The sequence below is a fragment of the Melitaea cinxia genome, chromosome 24, assembly GCF_905220565.1.
Source record: "Melitaea cinxia chromosome 24, ilMelCinx1.1, whole genome shotgun sequence".
Classification (NCBI taxonomy): Eukaryota; Metazoa; Arthropoda; class Insecta; order Lepidoptera; family Nymphalidae; genus Melitaea; species Melitaea cinxia.
Genome location: NC_059417.1, coordinates 11385304 through 11406743, shown reverse-complemented (window position 1 = coordinate 11406743; position 21440 = coordinate 11385304). Strand labels below are relative to the sequence as shown.

Here is a 21440-nt window from a genome sequence, read left to right as displayed (position 1 = left end):
CGTACAAAAAAAAGTATTATAATCTTTGTCTGCAGCTACGACCAGCTCGAGGGCCGCGGGTTCCGCTACCTGTGCGCGCGCGTGGTGCTGGCGTGCGGCGCGGGCGACCGGCCCAACACGCTGGCGCCGCCCGCCCAAGTAGCGCGCGCGACCGTCCCGCCCGCCCTGACGCCCGCCCGCGCCGCGTACTCGCTGCCTGCCGTCGCGCGCGCCCTCCGGCGACTTGAGGACAAAGGTACTGCCACATTTTTTTTTTCATTTATCTTCTCTCTCTCTCTCTATATATATATATATATATATATATATATATATATGAATATTTGTCTGTAAGTCCTTTATAGAATCGTAAATTATGCATTTGATCATATTATCATGATCTTCAGCAAAGCATTGTACATGAGCCCACAAAGGTTTCTGAGTTGGTATGACCAAAAAAAAAGAAAGCGTAGTTATGGGCACACACACACACTTCAGCCTATCGCAGTCCACTGCTGGACACAGGCCTCCCCAAGTTCGCGCCACACATCCCGGTCTTCCGCAATCCTCATCCAGCCTACACCGGCAATCTTACGTAGATCGTCGGTCCAACGGGCCGGAGGACGTCCCACACTGCGTTTGCCAAGACGCGGTCTCCACTCTAGGACCCGTCTACTCCAACGGCCATCGGTCCTGCGACACAGATGACCAGCCCACTGCCACTTCAACTTGCTAATTCTGTGGGCTATGTCGGTTACTTTCGTTCTCTCGCGGATAGTCTCATTTCTAATCCTGTCTTTGAGAGAGACCCCAAGCATAGCCCGTTCCATTGCACGTTGAGCGACTTTAAACTTGTGGACCAGTCCCTTGGTCAGTGTCCACGTCTCGGCTCCGTATGTTAACACAGGCAGGACGCATTGCTCGAAAACTTTTGTCTTCAAGCATTGCGGAATCTTCGAAGTGAAGACTCGACGGAGTCTGCCAAACGCCGCCCAGCCCAACCGAATCCTCCTATCGGCCTCCTTCTCGAAGTTGTTGCGGCCTAGTTGGATAGTATGGCCTAGGTAAATATAATCCTGAACAATTTCGAGAAGGGTACCATCGACCGATACCGGTATCGGTATGACTTGGTTGTTAAACATAACTTTCGTCTTATCCAAGTTCATACAGAGACCGACACGTCGGGAGGACTCGTTTAGGCCGGCCAGCATTTGGCCTAACTCATCCAGCGTCTCCGCAAAGATGACAATATCGTCGGCGAAACGAAGGTGAGAGATGAATTCACCGTTGACGTTGATGCCCCGTTCCCCCCAATCCAAGGTCTTAAAAACATCCTCTAGCGCAGTGGTAAACAGTTTCGGTGATATTACATCCCCCTGTCTTACCCCGCGCCGGAGGGAAATAGGTCTTGTTCTTTGGTCATTGACATGAACGGTCATCGTCGCCGCGTCGTACATAGATTTTAGTACCTCGATATATCGCCAGTCGATATGACATCTCTGCAGAGAGTCCAGGACAGCCCAGGTCTCGACGGAGTCGAAGGCTTTCTCGTAGTCCACAAATGCCATACACAGCGGTTGATTATATTCTTCCGTCTTTTGGATAATCTGCCGAACAGTATGGATGTGGTCCACGGTGCTGTAGCCATTTCGAAACCCAGCCTGCTCTGGTGGTTGGAATTCGTCGAGTCTTCTGGCGAGACGATTCGTAACAACCCTCGAAAACAGCTTATAGACGTGGCTCAGAAGTGAGATCGGTCTGTAATTCTTTAACAGAGACTTATCGCCTCTCTTAAAGAACAGCACCACCACACTCCTGGACCACGCCTTCGGCATGGTACCTCGGTGGATGACGGCGTTAAATAGTCTTGCCAAGGCTTTCAGGACAGGTCGCCCTGCGGCTTTAAGGAGTTCAGTGGTAACTCCGTCATCCCCCGGGGCCTTCCCGTTTTTAAGCTGCCCGAGCGCTGCACCAATCTCATCCTCTTCGAAGTCCGGGATACACTCCGAATAATGGCGCAACAATGGTGCCCGTGGATCTTCGGTGTCCCAAGTCGCAGGCTTGCGTGCGCTCGACGAGTACAGCTGTCCATAAAAATTCTCAACCTCTTCTCGGACCTGAGGGCGAGAGCAGACGGTTCTGCCATCTGCTGTTTTAAGCTTCGCAAGAAGGCTTCTCCCCAATGGTCTTTGGAAAACTTTGCACCCCCTATTCTGCTCAATCAGAGTAGCAACCTCTCTCGTATTTGAGCAGCGGAGGTCTCGGCGAATAATTTTCCGTACCCTCTTGGAAAGAGCCCTCTGTTCTGGCGAAGCAGCCGGCAACTCGCGCCTCTGCCGCATCAGATCCAAGGCTTCGGGAGAAAGTTTGGAGTGCTTCGTTGGCTTTGTTGGTGGAAAGTGCCTGCGACCCAGTGTACACACCGTCTTTACCACGTTGTCGGTTATCTCGTCCACGTCGCTAGTAGTTTCCAGCGAATCGAATCGGTTTTGGAGTTCCAACTGAAACTGCTCGGAGCCACATAGTATTTGGGGCAGCGTAGGTCGGAGAGTAGATTTCATCAAGCGGGTCCGCTCCTTTCGGAGACATATATTCAGAGTGCCCCGTACTAGCCGGTGGTCGCTGCCGGTGTTAAACCTGTTAACCACTGAGACATCTCTGAATATATGCCTTTTATCCGCTATGATGAAATCTATCTCGTTCCTCGTCACAGTATCGGGGCTTTGCCATGTCCACCTCCTTTGGGGCTTCTTCTCAAAAAATGAGTTCATCAAGAAGAGCCCCTCCGATTCGAGGAAGTTGACAAGCGTCTGCCCCCTGTGATTCCTGTGCCCCAATCCGTGTGGTCCGATGCTCGATCCGTCGCGGCCTTGTACTCCCACTTTAGCGTTGAAGTCTCCCATAACAACGCTGTAGAAGGTCGAAGTAGTGCCATGTATGGCCCTTGTAATATCTTCATACAAGGCTTCGACTTCATCGTCAGAGTGTGCCGAGGTCGGCGCATATACCTGTATCACTTTCAGGGAGTACCTGTCGGTGAGCTTAAGTACAAGGTACGCTACCCGGGTCGACACACTACTGACTTCCACAACGTTGTTAGTGAGAGTCTTGTGAACCAGAAAACCGACGCCACCTTGGGAAAGCCCATCACCTTCACGGAAGTAGAACAAGTGCCCGGAGTCCAGGATCATCGTGTCCTCTCCCTCTCTTCGGACTTCAGACAACCCCAGTATGCTCCACTTAATGTGACTAAGTTCTACCTCAAGTTCGGTGAGGTGATGGTCCAACCGTAGCGTGCGTCCATTATACGTAGCCAGGAATATTTTTCTATGGCAGCCTCCCGTACCCCGGTGATTCTTGGCACCCTCTACCCCACCGTTACCACGGCCGCTGCCGTAGCCGGGAATAGTGGGGCTGCCGGGAACTGAGGGCCTTATTTTTAAGTTCGAGCTCATGGGGGTTTTTGCCCATAGTCACCACGCTGGGCAGGCGGGTTGGTGACCGCAGGGCTGACTTTGTCGCACCGAAGACGCTGCTGCCCGTCCTCGGTCTGTGCATTTAAAAAGCCAGCAGTTGGATGGCTATCCCGCCATCGGTCGGCCTTTTAAGTTCCAAGGTGGTTGTGGAACTGTGCTATCCCTTAGTCGCCTCTTACGACACCCACGGGAAGAGATGGGGTGGCTAAATTCTTTAGTGCCGTAACCACACAGCACTAGTAGTAGTTATGGGCGCAGGGTACAAACTAGTACTTTATAAATTAAACTTCTTAACAAGACGTTCGTAGATAATGTTTAACTATCGAGCTCCGCAGAATATAAATGAAAACTATGTTAAATATGCTACATTGCACGACTGAACCGTAGCGCGTGGTGGTTCCAGAGGGCGCTCGGGACGGCGCGGTGCTGGTGGTGGGGTCGGGGCTGAGCGCGGCGGACGCCGTGCGGCTGGCGCGCGCCGCCCGCCGCCGCGTGGCGCACGCGCACCGCGAGCCGCCCGCCGCGCTGGCGCGCCTGGCGCCCGCCGCCTACCCGGACTACGCGCACGTGCGTGCCCCGCACTCTCTCTATGTCACTAGCTCGGACGTGGCGCACGCGCACCGCGAGCCGCCCGCCGCCTACCCGGACTACGCGCACGTGCGTGCCCCGCACTCTCTCTATGTCACTAGCTCGGACGTGGCGCACGCGCACCGCGAGCCGCCCGCCGCCTACCCGGACTACGCGCACGTGCGTGCCCCGCACTCTCTCTATGTCACTAGCTCGGACGTGGCGCACGCGCACTGCGAGCCGCCCGCCGCGCTGGCGCGCCTGGCGCCCGCCGCCTACCCGGACTACGCGCACGTGCGTGCCCCGCACTCTCTCTATGTCACTAGCTCGGACGTGGCGCACGCGCACCGCGAGCCGCCCGCCGCCTACCCGGACTACGCGCACGTGCGTGCCCCGCACTCTCTCTATGTCACTAGCTCGGACGTGGCGCACGCGCACCGCGAGCCGCCCGCCGCGCTGGCGCGCCTGGCGCCCGCCGCCTACCCGGACTACGCGCACGTGCGTGCCCCGCACTCTCTCTATGTCACTAGCTCGGACGTGGCGCACGCGCACCGCGAGCCGCCCGCCGCCTACCCGGACTACGCGCACGTGCGTGCCCCGCACTCTCTCTATGTCACTAGCTCGGACGTGGCGCACGCGCACCGCGAGCCGCCCGCCGCCTACCCGGACTACGCGCACGTGCGTGCCCCGCACTCTCTCTATGTCACTAGCTCGGACGTGGCGCACGCGCACCGCGAGCCGCCCGCCGCCTACCCGGACTACGCGCACGTGCGTGCCCCGCACTCTCTCTATGTCACTAGCTCGGACGTGGCGCACGCGCACCGCGAGCCGCCCGCCGCGCTGGCGCGCCTGGCGCCCGCCGCCTACCCGGACTACGCGCACGTGCGTGCCCCGCACTCTCTCTATGTCACTAGCTCGGACGTGGCGCACGCGCACCGCGAGCCGCCCGCCGCCTACCCGGACTACGCGCACGTGCGTGCCCCGCACTCTCTCTATGTCACTAGCTCGGACGTGGCGCACGCGCACCGCGAGCCGCCCGCCGCCTACCCGGACTACGCGCACGTGCGTGCCCCGCACTCTCTCTATGTCACTAGCTCGGACGTGGCGCACGCGCACCGCGAGCCGCCCGCCGCCCACCCGGCCTACGCGCACGTGCGGGCCCCGCGCTCTCTCTATGTCACTAGCTCGGACGTGGCGCACGCGCACTGCGAGCCGCCCGCCGCGCTGGCGCGCCTGGCGCCCGCCGCCTACCCGGACTACGCGCACGTGCGTGCCCCGCACTCTCTCTATGTCACTAGCTCGGACGTGGCGCACGCGCACCGCGAGCCGCCCGCCGCCTACCCGGACTACGCGCACGTGCGTGCCCCGCACTCTCTCTATGTCACTAGCTCGGACGTGGCGCACGCGCACCGCGAGCCGCCCGCCGCCTACCCGGACTACGCGCACGTGCGTGCCCCGCACTCTCTCTATGTCACTAGCTCGGACGTGGCGCACGCGCACCGCGAGCCGCCCGCCGCCTACCCGGACTACGCGCACGTGCGTGCCCCGCACTCTCTCTATGTCACTAGCTCGGACGTGGCGCACGCGCACCGCGAGCCGCCCGCCGCCTACCCGGACTACGCGCACGTGCGTGCCCCGCACTCTCTCTATGTCACTAGCTCGGACGTGGCGCACGCGCACTGCGAGCCGCCCGCCGCGCTGGCGCGCCTGGCGCCCGCCGCCTACCCGGACTACGCGCACGTGCGTGCCCCGCACTCTCTCTATGTCACTAGCTCGGACGTGGCGCACGCGCACCGCGAGCCGCCCGCCGCCTACCCGGACTACGCGCACGTGCGTGCCCCGCACTCTCTCTATGTCACTAGCTCGGACGTGGCGCACGCGCACCGCGAGCCGCCCGCCGCGCTGGCGCGCCTGGCGCCCGCCGCCTACCCGGACTACGCGCACGTGCGTGCCCCGCACTCTCTCTATGTCACTAGCTCGGACGTGGCGCACGCGCACCGCGAGCCGCCCGCCGCCTACCCGGACTACGCGCACGTGCGTGCCCCGCACTCTCTCTATGTCACTAGCTCGGACGTGGCGCACGCGCACCGCGAGCCGCCCGCCGCCTACCCGGACTACGCGCACGTGCGTGCCCCGCACTCTCTCTATGTCACTAGCTCGGACGTGGCGCACGCGCACCGCGAGCCGCCCGCCGCCTACCCGGACTACGCGCACGTGCGTGCCCCGCACTCTCTCTATGTCACTAGCTCGGACGTGGCGCACGCGCACCGCGAGCCGCCCGCCGCCTACCCGGACTACGCGCACGTGCGTGCCCCGCACTCTCTCTATGTCACTAGCTCGGACGTGGCGCACGCGCACCGCGAGCCGCCCGCCGCCTACCCGGACTACGCGCACGTGCGTGCCCCGCACTCTCTCTATGTCACTAGCTCGGACGTGGCGCACGCGCACCGCGAGCCGCCCGCCGCCTACCCGGACTACGCGCACGTGCGTGCCCCGCACTCTCTCTATGTCACTAGCTCGGACGTGGCGCACGCGCACCGCGAGCCGCCCGCCGCCTACCCGGACTACGCGCACGTGCGTGCCCCGCACTCTCTCTATGTCACTAGCTCGGACGTGGCGCACGCGCACCGCGAGCCGCCCGCCGCCTACCCGGACTACGCGCACGTGCGTGCCCCGCACTCTCTCTATGTCACTAGCTCGGACGTGGCGCACGCGCACCGCGAGCCGCCCGCCGCCTACCCGGACTACGCGCACGTGCGTGCCCCGCACTCTCTCTATGTCACTAGCTCGGACGTGGCGCACGCGCACCGCGAGCCGCCCGCCGCCTACCCGGACTACGCGCACGTGCGTGCCCCGCACTCTCTCTATGTCACTAGCTCGGACGTGGCGCACGCGCACCGCGAGCCGCCCGCCGCGCTGGCGCGCCTGGCGCCCGCCGCCTACCCGGACTACGCGCACGTGCGTGCCCCGCACTCTCTCTATGTCACTAGCTCGGACGTGGCGCACGCGCACCGCGAGCCGCCCGCCGCCTACCCGGACTACGCGCACGTGCGTGCCCCGCACTCTCTCTATGTCACTAGCTCGGACGTGGCGCACGCGCACCGCGAGCCGCCCGCCGCGCTGGCGCGCCTGGCGCCCGCCGCCTACCCGGACTACGCGCACGTGCGTGCCCCGCACTCTCTCTATGTCACTAGCTCGGACGTGGCGCACGCGCACCGCGAGCCGCCCGCCGCCTACCCGGACTACGCGCACGTGCGTGCCCCGCACTCTCTCTATGTCACTAGCTCGGACGTGGCGCACGCGCACCGCGAGCCGCCCGCCGCCTACCCGGACTACGCGCACGTGCGTGCCCCGCACTCTCTCTATGTCACTAGCTCGGACGTGGCGCACGCGCACCGCGAGCCGCCCGCCGCCTACCCGGACTACGCGCACGTGCGTGCCCCGCACTCTCTCTATGTCACTAGCTCGGACGTGGCGCACGCGCACCGCGAGCCGCCCGCCGCGCTGGCGCGCCTGGCGCCCGCCGCCTACCCGGACTACGCGCACGTGCGTGCCCCGCACTCTCTCTATGTCACTAGCTCGGACGTGGCGCACGCGCACCGCGAGCCGCCCGCCGCCTACCCGGACTACGCGCACGTGCGTGCCCCGCACTCTCTCTATGTCACTAGCTCGGACGTGGCGCACGCGCACCGCGAGCCGCCCGCCGCGCTGGCGCGCCTGGCGCCCGCCGCCTACCCGGACTACGCGCACGTGCGTGCCCCGCACTCTCTCTATGTCACTAGCTCGGACGTGGCGCACGCGCACCGCGAGCCGCCCGCCGCCTACCCGGACTACGCGCACGTGCGTGCCCCGCACTCTCTCTATGTCACTAGCTCGGACGTGGCGCACGCGCACCGCGAGCCGCCCGCCGCCTACCCGGACTACGCGCACGTGCGTGCCCCGCACTCTCTCTATGTCACTAGCTCGGACGTGGCGCACGCGCACCGCGAGCCGCCCGCCGCCTACCCGGACTACGCGCACGTGCGTGCCCCGCACTCTCTCTATGTCACTAGCTCGGACGTGGCGCACGCGCACCGCGAGCCGCCCGCCGCGCTGGCGCGCCTGGCGCCCGCCGCCTACCCGGACTACGCGCACGTGCGTGCCCCGCACTCTCTCTATGTCACTAGCTCGGACGTGGCGCACGCGCACCGCGAGCCGCCCGCCGCCTACCCGGACTACGCGCACGTGCGTGCCCCGCACTCTCTCTATGTCACTAGCTCGGACGTGGCGCACGCGCACCGCGAGCTGCCCGCCGCCTACCCGGACTACGCGCACGTGCGTGCCCCGCACTCTCTCTATGTCACTAGCTCGGACGTGGCGCACGCGCACCGCGAGCCGCCCGCCGCCTACCCGGACTACGCGCACGTGCGTGCCCCGCACTCTCTCTATGTCACTAGCTCGGACGTGGCGCACGCGCACCGCGAGCCGCCCGCCGCCTACCCGGACTACGCGCACGTGCGTGCCCCGCACTCTCTCTATGTCACTAGCTCGGACGTGGCGCACGCGCACCGCGAGCCGCCCGCCGCCTACCCGGACTACGCGCACGTGCGTGCCCCGCACTCTCTCTATGTCACTAGCTCGGACGTGGCGCACGCGCACCGCGAGCCGCCCGCCGCCTACCCGGACTACGCGCACGTGCGTGCCCCGCACTCTCTCTATGTCACTAGCTCGGACGTGGCGCACGCGCACCGCGAGCCGCCCGCCGCGCTGGCGCGCCTGGCGCCCGCCGCCTACCCGGACTACGCGCACGTGCGTGCCCCGCACTCTCTCTATGTCACTAGCTCGGACGTGGCGCACGCGCACCGCGAGCCGCCCGCCGCCTACCCGGACTACGCGCACGTGCGTGCCCCGCACTCTCTCTATGTCACTAGCTCGGACGTGGCGCACGCGCACCGCGAGCCGCCCGCCGCCTACCCGGACTACGCGCACGTGCGTGCCCCGCACTCTCTCTATGTCACTAGCTCGGACGTGGCGCACGCGCACCGCGAGCTGCCCGCCGCCTACCCGGACTACGCGCACGTGCGTGCCCCGCACTCTCTCTATGTCACTAGCTCGGACGTGGCGCACGCGCACCGCGAGCCGCCCGCCGCCTACCCGGACTACGCGCACGTGCGTGCCCCGCACTCTCTCTATGTCACTAGCTCGGACGTGGCGCACGCGCACCGCGAGCCGCCCGCCGCCTACCCGGACTACGCGCACGTGCGTGCCCCGCACTCTCTCTATGTCACTAGCTCGGACGTGGCGCACGCGCACCGCGAGCCGCCCGCCGCCTACCCGGACTACGCGCACGTGCGTGCCCCGCACTCTCTCTATGTCACTAGCTCGGACGTGGCGCACGCGCACCGCGAGCCGCCCGCCGCGCTGGCGCGCCTGGCGCCCGCCGCCTACCCGGACTACGCGCACGTGCGTGCCCCGCACTCTCTCTATGTCACTAGCTCGGACGTGGCGCACGCGCACCGCGAGCCGCCCGCCGCCTACCCGGACTACGCGCACGTGCGTGCCCCGCACTCTCTCTATGTCACTAGCTCGGACGTGGCGCACGCGCACCGCGAGCCGCCCGCCGCCTACCCGGACTACGCGCACGTGCGTGCCCCGCACTCTCTCTATGTCACTAGCTCGGACGTGGCGCACGCGCACCGCGAGCTGCCCGCCGCCTACCCGGACTACGCGCACGTGCGTGCCCCGCACTCTCTCTATGTCACTAGCTCGGACGTGGCGCACGCGCACCGCGAGCCGCCCGCCGCCTACCCGGACTACGCGCACGTGCGTGCCCCGCACTCTCTCTATGTCACTAGCTCGGACGTGGCGCACGCGCACCGCGAGCCGCCCGCCGCCTACCCGGACTACGCGCACGTGCGTGCCCCGCACTCTCTCTATGTCACTAGCTCGGACGTGGCGCACGCGCACCGCGAGCCGCCCGCCGCCTACCCGGACTACGCGCACGTGCGTGCCCCGCACTCTCTCTATGTCACTAGCTCGGACGTGGCGCACGCGCACCGCGAGCCGCCCGCCGCCTACCCGGACTACGCGCACGTGCGTGCCCCGCACTCTCTCTATGTCACTAGCTCGGACGTGGCGCACGCGCACCGCGAGCCGCCCGCCGCGCTGGCGCGCCTGGCGCCCGCCGCCTACCCGGACTACGCGCACGTGCGTGCCCCGCACTCTCTCTATGTCACTAGCTCGGACGTGGCGCACGCGCACCGCGAGCCGCCCGCCGCCTACCCGGACTACGCGCACGTGCGTGCCCCGCACTCTCTCTATGTCACTAGCTCGGACGTGGCGCACGCGCACCGCGAGCCGCCCGCCGCCTACCCGGACTACGCGCACGTGCGTGCCCCGCACTCTCTCTATGTCACTAGCTCGGACGTGGCGCACGCGCACCGCGAGCCGCCCGCCGCCTACCCGGACTACGCGCACGTGCGTGCCCCGCACTCTCTCTATGTCACTAGCTCGGACGTGGCGCACGCGCACCGCGAGCCGCCCGCCGCCTACCCGGACTACGCGCACGTGCGTGCCCCGCACTCTCTCTATGTCACTAGCTCGGACGTGGCGCACGCGCACCGCGAGCCGCCCGCCGCCTACCCGGACTACGCGCACGTGCGTGCCCCGCACTCTCTCTATGTCACTAGCTCGGACGTGGCGCACGCGCACCGCGAGCCGCCCGCCGCCTACCCGGACTACGCGCACGTGCGTGCCCCGCACTCTCTCTATGTCACTAGCTCGGACGTGGCGCACGCGCACCGCGAGCCGCCCGCCGCCTACCCGGACTACGCGCACGTGCGTGCCCCGCACTCTCTCTATGTCACTAGCTCGGACGTGGCGCACGCGCACCGCGAGCCGCCCGCCGCCTACCCGGACTACGCGCACGTGCGTGCCCCGCACTCTCTCTATGTCACTAGCTCGGACGTGGCGCACGCGCACCGCGAGCCGCCCGCCGCCTACCCGGACTACGCGCACGTGCGTGCCCCGCACTCTCTCTATGTCACTAGCTCGGACGTGGCGCACGCGCACCGCGAGCCGCCCGCCGCCTACCCGGACTACGCGCACGTGCGTGCCCCGCACTCTCTCTATGTCACTAGCTCGGACGTGGCGCACGCGCACCGCGAGCCGCCCGCCGCCTACCCGGACTACGCGCACGTGCGTGCCCCGCACTCTCTCTATGTCACTAGCTCGGACGTGGCGCACGCGCACCGCGAGCCGCCCGCCGCCTACCCGGACTACGCGCACGTGCGTGCCCCGCACTCTCTCTATGTCACTAGCTCGGACGTGGCGCACGCGCACCGCGAGCCGCCCGCCGCCTACCCGGACTACGCGCACGTGCGTGCCCCGCACTCTCTCTATGTCACTAGCACCGCGAGCTTAACATTGTGCAATATCAAATCTAAAACAACACATACAACTATGTCACCGTTGAAGACAAATGCTAGTACAAGAAAGGAGTGTTTTTTGATCTAATATTTATATAAAATATGAATTGTCCCTCCTGTTAAATCCATTTTTCTTAACATTACATATTTCTATCAACAGGTCTACAAAATGATGCTCGACGGTCCGGCCGGCAACCACCCCTACTACACCCCCTACCCCGACCACACGATCATTGACATAACCCCCGTAGACCAAAAGGAACTCTCTCTGAAGCTAAAAGAGGAAACAGATGACGAAATGATCGCATTAAAAAGAGTTAAACTGCTCAATATAGTGACACATGAGACAGTGGAGTTGACAGTTTCTCTGATAGCTGTGCTCATTGGTTCAAAACCGGACCTGTTTTTCCTTCAAACTAACTTCAATATCAACGACATGAACGTACAAGAATGTAATAAATGTATTGAGAAGAAAGAGAAAGAAGATAACCAAAGACAATGTTCCCTAAGGAATCATTGGCACTACATCAAATCCATGCTAGGTCAGTGCAAATCGAGATATCTCAACTATTCAGAGATAAACGGTAACACAGACACAAAGTGCGCGGACTGTAATATACGTATTGAATCCAAGTGCAATAAATTAGATTTAGAAAAGGCTGTGAAATGTCAGTGCGAGATCATTCCTTATAGTGATAGTGTGAGAAAGAGAAACCGATGTCAGTGTCACTTGACTAACCCATACAGCGATGGCATCGGTTTTGGTATAGATCCCAATAAGCCAGTGGACGGGAGATCTAATCCCATAGCGATTGACAAAAGCACTCATGAGGTTCTGAACGCTCCGAAGGGGATGTATGCACTGGGACCGTTGACAGCTGATAATTTTATTCGCTTCATTCCCGGAGGTGCTGTGGCTTTAGTGGCTCATTTACACAAAGAAATCAAGCAGACAGAGTGACTCGCTTACCCAACGTGATTTTCAATAGTTAATTTTTTTTACAATAAATTATTTTTTATACTCTTGTATGACTTTCATTGTGTGTATACCTAATTTATTATACGAATATACCTAATTTATTATATTATAAGAATACTTCCTAACCGTGTTAGATTGAGTTTTAAAAACCTAGAAAGCTGACACGTTTCTGATATGTATATATACTAGCTGTCTGAGACTTCGTCCATGTGGAATTTAAAAAAAGTTATTGTTCAATTCGCAGAGCTATATAAAATAAATAGATTTCCAAAAAAAGATAGCCAATTCCTTACTATATCAGCTATCTCTGCCAGTGAAAGCCCTGTCAAAATTGATCCAGCCGATTCAGAGATTAGCTGGAACAATCAGACAGTCAGCCAAAAATTGTAAAAAAAATGTTATTTTGGTATATGTATCGTGTATACATCCATATGCATTTAGTAAAAATCGGTAATTTTAATATTACAAACAGGCACTCTTAATTTTATTTATTTGTATAGATACATACATCAAAAGCGCGCGTATATATATGTAGGAATGAGGGTAGGTGAGTATCGAATCGAAATCGAGTGCAGATGAACAATGCCTCGTCAAGGAAATAGACTTGGCTACGTGTCTTCTAGAGAACTTATAACACTTCTCAACATGAAGTTTCATTTTATTCGAATGGCACCAGTTCAAGAGACATTCCAATCGTTCTGAATAAAGTGAAAATCGATGTACCTATTGACTGAAAAACGTGGCGGTAGAAAATTCGTAAGGTGAATTAGTTTATAATATTTTTTCTTAGAACTTTTGATAACTTATGCTTAGCCGGAAAACAGAGGGCGCTGTAGAGACGCTTGTATACAGAATCGAAGAGATTGCGTTGAAGAGACTCACTACCCTCTTTTTTTTCTAAGATTGAGATTTCTCACTACATATAATAAATCAAATTACCTCATACATATTATACACTAACCGCGCGAACCAATAATGATATGTATCACGGAGCAAATAAAACGCACTCAACTGAATATTATAAAAGTAATTTTATTTGATACGTAATTATTTAGACATTTACATTTATACATAGTAACATAAGTAATATGGCACAGTGTGAAAAAAATATACTTGATTATATTTCATTATTAAAGTAAAAAATACAAGAAAAATTGTAATTCGTATAAAATACAGTAAGTAACCTAAAGTGCGTTAGTTTTATTTATTTATTTATGCATAAAAGACTTAAAACTAACATTACAGCGAACCCAATGCGTTAGTGATCACAAATGCTACCTCTATCTACAGATTTTTGTATACAAATAACATTAAATTTAACAAATAATTTAAACAATTCAATTAAAAAATATATTAATTTTTACATATCCTAGATATGATTAAAAAATTTAAATTACATTTTTCTGGAGGTACTACAAATTAAAATACATAATATGACTACACTTATTAGGAACTAATAGATTAATATTTTAAAAATACTCTTAAAATTATAATAAATCTGTACGAAGACAATTATAATTATTTTAATAAATCTTTATTTATTTCCTCTCTCACATAGAACAGATACAAATTGGTAATTCTATAAGATTAAAATAAGAAATGTCTATACAAGAGACTGGCGTCTATAACCGGAAAACTGTTTTACAGAAATTATAAATCAGTATTATTAAAATTATTTAATTCGTTGATTGAAAGGTTCCTAATGTCTTTTAATTTTCATTAATTAATTTGTAGTAGAAGCTTTAAATAATGTCAAAATAAACTGAAGTGGTCGGGCGCTAAAATGTGGTATTATGAGACACTCAAAAAACGTTGTTATGAAGTTGTCATTCAAGTTTTAATTTTATGTGAAAGTATTCAAATTGTGTTACATTTTATAATTATATAGTATCAAATATTTTATTACAATTTATTCAAAAGTATTATAAAATCAGTTACAATAAAAAATAAAAAAACACAGTTTCCTGCTATTTCGAAAACAATTTTACCTATAAACTACAGGTACTTATATCCCCAAATCATTCGCCTTTAACAAATGCAATAATGACTTCGTTTCAATAATATATTATCGCCGATATAATGAGCCTTATAGTAAATGTTAATAACAGCTTTGAACGTTTATATTTAGACATCTAATTTATCAAATCGGCTGACCTGGGCATAGACCTTTTTTCTTTCATGTATTAGATAATTTGAGCTAAATTCATTTGCTATAAGACAAATAAAAAAAACAGTATATAATAATGTAGTGTGTCTAAACATATGAGAATGTCATTTATATGAATATTAAACAGTTGGGGACCGAGATGAGATCCTTGGAGAATGGTAGAGATGACTGGTACAAATAAAGTGCAAAAATTTTATGGATACAATGACTTAAATATAATTTTTTATAGTTTCTAGTAAGTAAAAAAAATTTAAGCATTTTACATTTGTTTATTTAGCATATTAGCTCTATATAAAATTATTTATTTAGAAACATAATATAAAAAAATTATATAAAATTTATTATCATGTATTTATGTCAAATATTTCGAAATAAAAATAAGATCTATACATTTATTGTAATAATAATTTTAAAATATCTCAAATTTCAGTACATATTTACTTTACATTACATACAGTACATTTTTCTAAGTACACCTTACCTACTTTATATATATTTCACATGTCATTTGTGCATAGCTACTCTCGGATTGGACTAATCGATAATTTATTCTTCTTTTACTGGTGCTTACTCATTAAGAAACAATATAAGGCCATGGTATGAAATATATATGGAAAGTAAAATCACATGATAGAGTAACGCTGAGTGAACTCTTTATAATGAAACCACTTTTTCGGATTTTATCGAGGTTTATTAAATCTTTTAGATTCCCGACATTTCGGATACTTTACAGCAACGATGGTCACGGGAGGACTTAGTAGTGACTCTACTGGAGTGATGATGATTACTGATGATTACCAAGGTCTATCAAGAGAATGAGATAAATTTATATTTGAATATCACAGGAAATGTTGTTGAGTAAGCTCCAGTCGCTTGTCCGAGTTGACACATACTTTCTTTTAAAGGTTAACATTAATCCATACTAATATTATAAAGCTGAAGAGTTTGTTTGTTTGTTTGAACGCGCTAATCTCAGAAACTACTGGTCCGATTTGAAAAATTATTTCAGTGTTAGACAGCCCACTTATCGAGGAAGGCCGCTCCTATTGATCTTAGCGTGATGATATAGGCTATATGTTATCACGCTAAGATCAATAGAAGCGGAGGACTAATGAAGAATGTTTCAAAATAGGTGTTTGTTTTATTTTTTCAAGTAACTATTGAACGCGGACGAAGTTGCGGGCAGTAGCTTGTTATCAAATATATACAAAACAACATACAGTAAATAAGTAAATATATTATACTAGCTTTTGTGCGCGACTTGAGGCGCGCGCAATACTTGATCATTATTTTGCTGCGATGTTATTTTAAAACTGCGATATCTCCTGAGATACTCATTGAAATCGAATTGTGTAAAAGGCTATTATGTTTTAAATTAAATACTTGTGATGAATAACGTATCTATTTAGATAAGGATTAATATCATGTTTATAAAAACATCTTCGCAAATAATGCATTATTTTCGAACAAACTTGGTTAACATAAAAAAGGTTTTAGTGAGCCAACCTTAAAAGATAGATATATGCTGTCGCGGACTTTTTTAAGAACTTTTAAAGAGGATCAATTCTGTCATACATGATTTTTGCGAAACTTTAACTGTTTTTACAGCGCACGCAGCGGAAGCTCTCAAAAGGAAAAAAAGAACCCCCGATTTTGAAACATTCTTCACTGGTGCTCCACACCTTTTGGTCTTATCGTGATAAAATATAGCCTATAACCTTCCTCGATAATTGGACTATGTAACAGTAAAAGATTAACTCTTCAGCTTTATAATATTAGTATAGATTAGAGCATTTTAACTGTCAAGTAAAAATTAGATTCTTTGGGCCTGTACACCTGTTGTGGAAGTTTATCCTGCATATAAGTTACGAATAGACTTTGGCAGCAGGGGGTAAAGTAGGTCATAAGCGCCTGTTTCACCTCAATCAATAAACTACCTACAACTTTTAGATTTGCAAATAGGAATATGCGGAAAAAGTGAAATTCGATAGTGAACTAGAATATAATACTTTGTATCCATACTGGATACCAAAATGTGCCAGATAAGAGTTAACGGTAAATGGTGAAACAGGCCCTCAGTGCTGTATTTACAGAATCTTTGGCAATGTATCAAGTGTTCCAGATGAATCATTTACTTAAACTTACACTACAATGAACATCTTTGTTCTTTTGTCTGCTTAACAACAAAATCATGCCATCCTTCGTCAAGTCATAATTTGAAAACATTTTTACTTTTACTGATTTCATTTCTTTTTTTAAGTTATAAATTTAAAAAAATCAGAAACTTCGTACTATTTATTTTTGTGTTACAGGGAATTCTGAACAATTTTTAATATCATATCAAAAATCGACCGTTCCAGCGGGGGTTGAACCTACATCCGACTGACCGTGTCGGTGCTTTAGCCATTAAGCTGTGGAACAATGTACCTGCTAGATCGAAACTTTTGATATGATGATTATATATTCGGTTTTAAACGACCGCGGCGCCGTCTATAGTGAGTTCTTTATAGAACTCGTAGCTTAGAACCGAATATAAAATGTTACAATTATATAAAGTGCATATATATGCACAGTTCGTCAAAAAAGACAAATGTCCATCGTCAGCTAGTAAAACTATATTTAAAGAGAATTTGCGTTAAACATTTGAATCCGTGTAGTACTAGTATTCTATACAGGCTGTTTAAGATTTATAATTATGCATTCGTGTTTTTTACAAGTATTTAAAATAACTTTTATAAATAATTTAATGAGTTTTTATGCATTCTATTAATGTACAATTTTTTAAACCAAATAAATCCATCAATTAAATTAATGGATTCTCAATTTTCCAGAGAATACAAAAACAAAATAATAATAACAAAATATTTGTAACAAAATTTAAATGGTATTATTCAAAATTATTTTTGTTATATTTTTCATAATAATAATATATACAAATATATAATGAGTCATTAGTGTCGTCTTCTTAGTAATAAATACAAAAATATCTTTATGTAAATGACTAGCAATGATAATTAGTTACTGGTCTTAACAACTCGATCATAGCATGTATTACAAGCTGATTCTTTTTCTAAAGAGATTACATGCACTCGATCAAAGCATAGTTGACATAATGAATGATTCAAATATTGATTTATAAATAAATATAAATATAAATAAATATTTACACAATACACACACGGTCGTCTGTTCCTAAAGTAAGCAACTTAATGCTTGTGTTATAGGTAACAGCCGACTGGTATATAGCTACATTTTTTTTTTTCGATAAACATACTTATAAATAATACATATATAAATATATAAATAAATATTTATATTACACCCAGACTCGGGGTGGGAATCGAACCCACAACCCTCGGAGCAGAAAGCAGGGTCACTACAAACTGCGCCAACGGGCTAGTCAACTATAAGTATTACTTTTGAAAAATTTGAATTTTGATAAGTTACAGACCATTTAGATAATTTGTTATTTTGTACGGTTTTAAAAAGTTATTACTATGTCATAACTGGGTCAACTGATAACTGTTCGGTACGTTTCAAACAGAGATAAAGGTCATTAATAAATATAATAATATATTCTTGTCTATCTTAATGTGACAAATCTTTATCACAGTTAAAAAGCAGGGGCGCTTATAATAAATGCAAAGAATTATGGTTATTTAAAAAGTTTTACAAAAACCTTTGTCACCAGATAGTGGAAATAGCACCATGTAAGGTACAAGAATATGATCATTACGACTATTGTGAAGATTATTTGACGTCAGTCCCGCTGTGGAGGGGTCTTCGGCCTGTGAAACAGGGTGATTAGGTTCTGTAGCTCCTCAGCAAGTACTCTCGGTAAGCCGAGAGCATTTACTGCATTAGGATCGTCAATTTTAACAGCGAGTGTCAGCAATACTGTGTGACGGAGACTTCTTACCGCTATTGTTATGTTCCAGTTAGTTCTGTACATCATCCCTCCAATATTCGTGGGTGGTCTGTAGATAGTTTTATTATTGATCACATAGCTTTCCTTAGTAGCTACGTCTGTGAATTCCCAGGGGTGTGTTATAAACGAATTAATATCAAAGTAAGTGCCCGAGTCCAATCGTACATAGTGTCGCCTGGCTCCATGGAAGTCTCGCCACCAGACATCGACTGGTCGCGACGTTTTGTTCGTGAAACGAAGATACGCACGGGAAGTCGACTCTAGGGATTTGACAACGACCCTTTGCCCTTTTTCATCTAATTCGTATATAACATCGTGTTCTTCTGTCTCTCTCTCCGCCATCATCATCAAACGTAAAACTAGTTGACTAAGAATTTTGAATGTTTTAATCTGCCACGTTCTCAATAAAACCTTACAGTTACACAGATACGCGACTGCGAATAAGTCGTTAAAATCACAAATTTATTTATAAATATTTTGTAAAACGATTAATGATTTTTTTAAACTCTCCCGCCTCGCACTCACATATAATGTCAGTTGACGTTTAAATCACTTCCGTTCGTTTTTCTGTACACAATGGCTGTTTGCGTTGCTGTTATCGGAAAAGATGTAAGTTAATTTCACTATCCTTTGTTGATTCTCAAATGAACACTACTGTATGTTTACATATTCATTAGGAAGCAAACAATAAAGAACAGAATGATATTTTAAACCGAGATTTTCTTTGTATACCGATGTAAAAATTGTATAAATTCAACACGTCAGTCACTGTTGTCATAATAACCATAGACAATTTTTTTTTTCATTTTATTAATATATCTACGCAAAGGCTTACATTGTGACAAAATCATATTTATAAATCATTAAAATAAAAGATAGTTAGTGATTATCGTATCATCAATAGGTGTATTCTATAATTTCAGAATTCTCCCCTCTACATTGGTGGAATTGGAAATGACAGCAGCACAGAAAACGAACTCTCGCGGCAGTGGTTAGTTCACACTGCTCTGGATGCTTTAGAAGAAAGACTGACTACAACCAGTGGCAATAATACAAATACCAGTACTAACGCAACGCGAACAGATTTACGAGACCTTTACCTTGGGCTGTTATATTCTACAGATACACATAAAATGTAATATCTCTTTTTAGATGCAGTTATACTTTTTTTTTTACCTAATTCATAAAAGGAGGATCTTTTCAATTCGAATGTAACTTTTGATGTGTTACCTCATAACTTTTTACTGTGTGTATCGATTTTGATGATTTTTTAAATCTTAAGCTTGCCATGTGGTCCCATTTAAATTAAATTTACGTATGACACTCTGTGAGTTATTTTTAATACTTCGTATTTTAATGTCTAATGTAATGTAATTTTTTATTAACGATTTACGTTGTATTGCTTGTCGATGTAATCGAAGTCATTTTTTTTTACGTAATAATATTATTTTTACTAAAATTTAATTTCCAGATACGGCTATGTCACGAACACTAAGATAAAATTGGTTCTTGTGACTAGTTCTACTTCTCCGAGCGGAAGTAACATCAGGGATGCTGAAGTCAGAACAGCTTTACGTAGACTTCATGCTCTATATGCCGATGCTATTTGTAACCCATTCCATTTGCCTGGCGATCAAATAGTGTCACAGTAAGTATAACTTCAATTTTATTAATAATACTAGTTACGCCCCGTGGTTTTACCCGCGTTAATTTGAGGAAAAGATGTATTAATATTATAGTCTTCCTCGAAAAATGGATTAACTAACACAAAAATAATTTTTCAATTCGACTCTAGAAGTTCCTGAGATAAGCGCGTTCAACAAATAAACAAACTCTCTTTAGCTTTATAATATTAGAATAGAGAAAGATAAACGAACAGCTTTGATATTTATTTCATTGCTGTATGAGTTATTTACGCATTTTTTTATATAGAGTCTATTTTATAATGTTATTCTAGCTTTATTAATATCAAATAGAATTTGTGTTGTATGTGTTAACAAACAAACCCTTTAGTTTTTAGCTACACTACACTAATGCAAATAATTATATCTTTACAGGAAATTCGACAAGCAAGTAAAAAGTCTAATGATGAATAATGTTTAAAGATTTCAGATGTATTTAACTGAAATGTAGTAGTTTGTCCACTTGGGCTACGACATTATTTTAATTTCTCAATTATTATGAATTAAGTTTGTATCGCTAGCATGTAATGCAAAAGAACGAGTATGTTATTTTTCTTCAATGTAAACTATTGTATATTGTTTGTGATATTATCCCAATAAATTATTATTAAATCTAGTTTTTGTCTTTTATATAACTGTTTTACCGGCTTTATTGTCATTTCATTGTCTTTAGTAATGAATTTATGTAACATGCAATAGATGGATTCTAAAAACGTAAAAGAATTGCTATAAAAAAAAGGTAAAACCTGAAAATTCTTGATTTGTGCCTAGTGACTGAAGGTCTGGTTAATTTTACATTCAAAGAATCAGAACCAATGAAATAGTGCCAGTGTTGTCAATTTTACACACAATTTTTTTGTTCAGTAACATGTGGCTTTGGAATATATAAGTACTTACTAGGAATCGGAGAATAATCTATTATTCATAATCTATAAACATTATATTAACTTCATATGAAATGTACCTAATTCAATTAATTAATAATAACAAATTTGAAAATATCAAATTTAATTAATTGGATTATTTTGGAAATATGAAGAAAAATAAACTTGCTTTTGGTACAGTGTTGCAACTATACTAAATAAAGGTGATTTCAACCACAGCCTTGTACAGAGGTCGTGCAACTACAGTAGTGGGGGTACGACGGCTTAATGTTTGCTTATGGCCGCCAGAGGCATGACGATCGATGGGTGTGTGTTCGTCAACGAAGACAGAATAGCATTCTGTCACTTTTTCTATCACACGTAACGCATTTACGT

At 49.9% G+C, this 21440-nt stretch overlaps 2 protein-coding genes across 2 annotated transcripts; one reads left to right on the top strand and one right to left on the bottom strand.

The window, feature by feature from the left end:
• Window positions 1-18331: 18331 nt before the first annotated feature.
• Window positions 18332-18841, bottom strand: LOC123665527 (von Hippel-Lindau-like protein). The gene has a single exon (XM_045599819.1). It carries the CDS (start codon window positions 18839-18841, stop codon window positions 18332-18334), a length of 510 nt encoding a protein of 169 aa, XP_045455775.1.
• Window positions 18842-19032: 191 nt separating this feature from the next.
• Window positions 19033-20797, top strand: LOC123665698 (trafficking protein particle complex subunit 2-like protein). Its single transcript, XM_045599959.1, has 4 exons — window positions 19033-19108; window positions 19423-19634; window positions 19971-20147; window positions 20557-20797. Exons 1-4 carry the CDS (start codon window positions 19076-19078, stop codon window positions 20600-20602), a joined length of 468 nt encoding a protein of 155 aa, XP_045455915.1. The 5' UTR covers window positions 19033-19075; the 3' UTR covers window positions 20603-20797.
• Window positions 20798-21440: the final 643 nt, after the last annotated feature.

Coding starts and splice junctions, on each gene's coding strand:
- LOC123665527 (XM_045599819.1), bottom strand. CDS start 18,841: ATGGCGGAGAGAGAGACAGAAGAACACGATGTTATATACGAATTAGAT.
- LOC123665698 (XM_045599959.1), top strand. CDS start 19,076: ATGGCTGTTTGCGTTGCTGTTATCGGAAAAGAT. Junction 19,109..19,422: donor TTGCTGTTATCGGAAAAGAT/GTAAGTTAATTT, acceptor CTATAATTTCAG/AATTCTCCCCTCTACATTGG. Junction 19,635..19,970: donor TCTACAGATACACATAAAAT/GTAATATCTCTT, acceptor TTTAATTTCCAG/ATACGGCTATGTCACGAACA.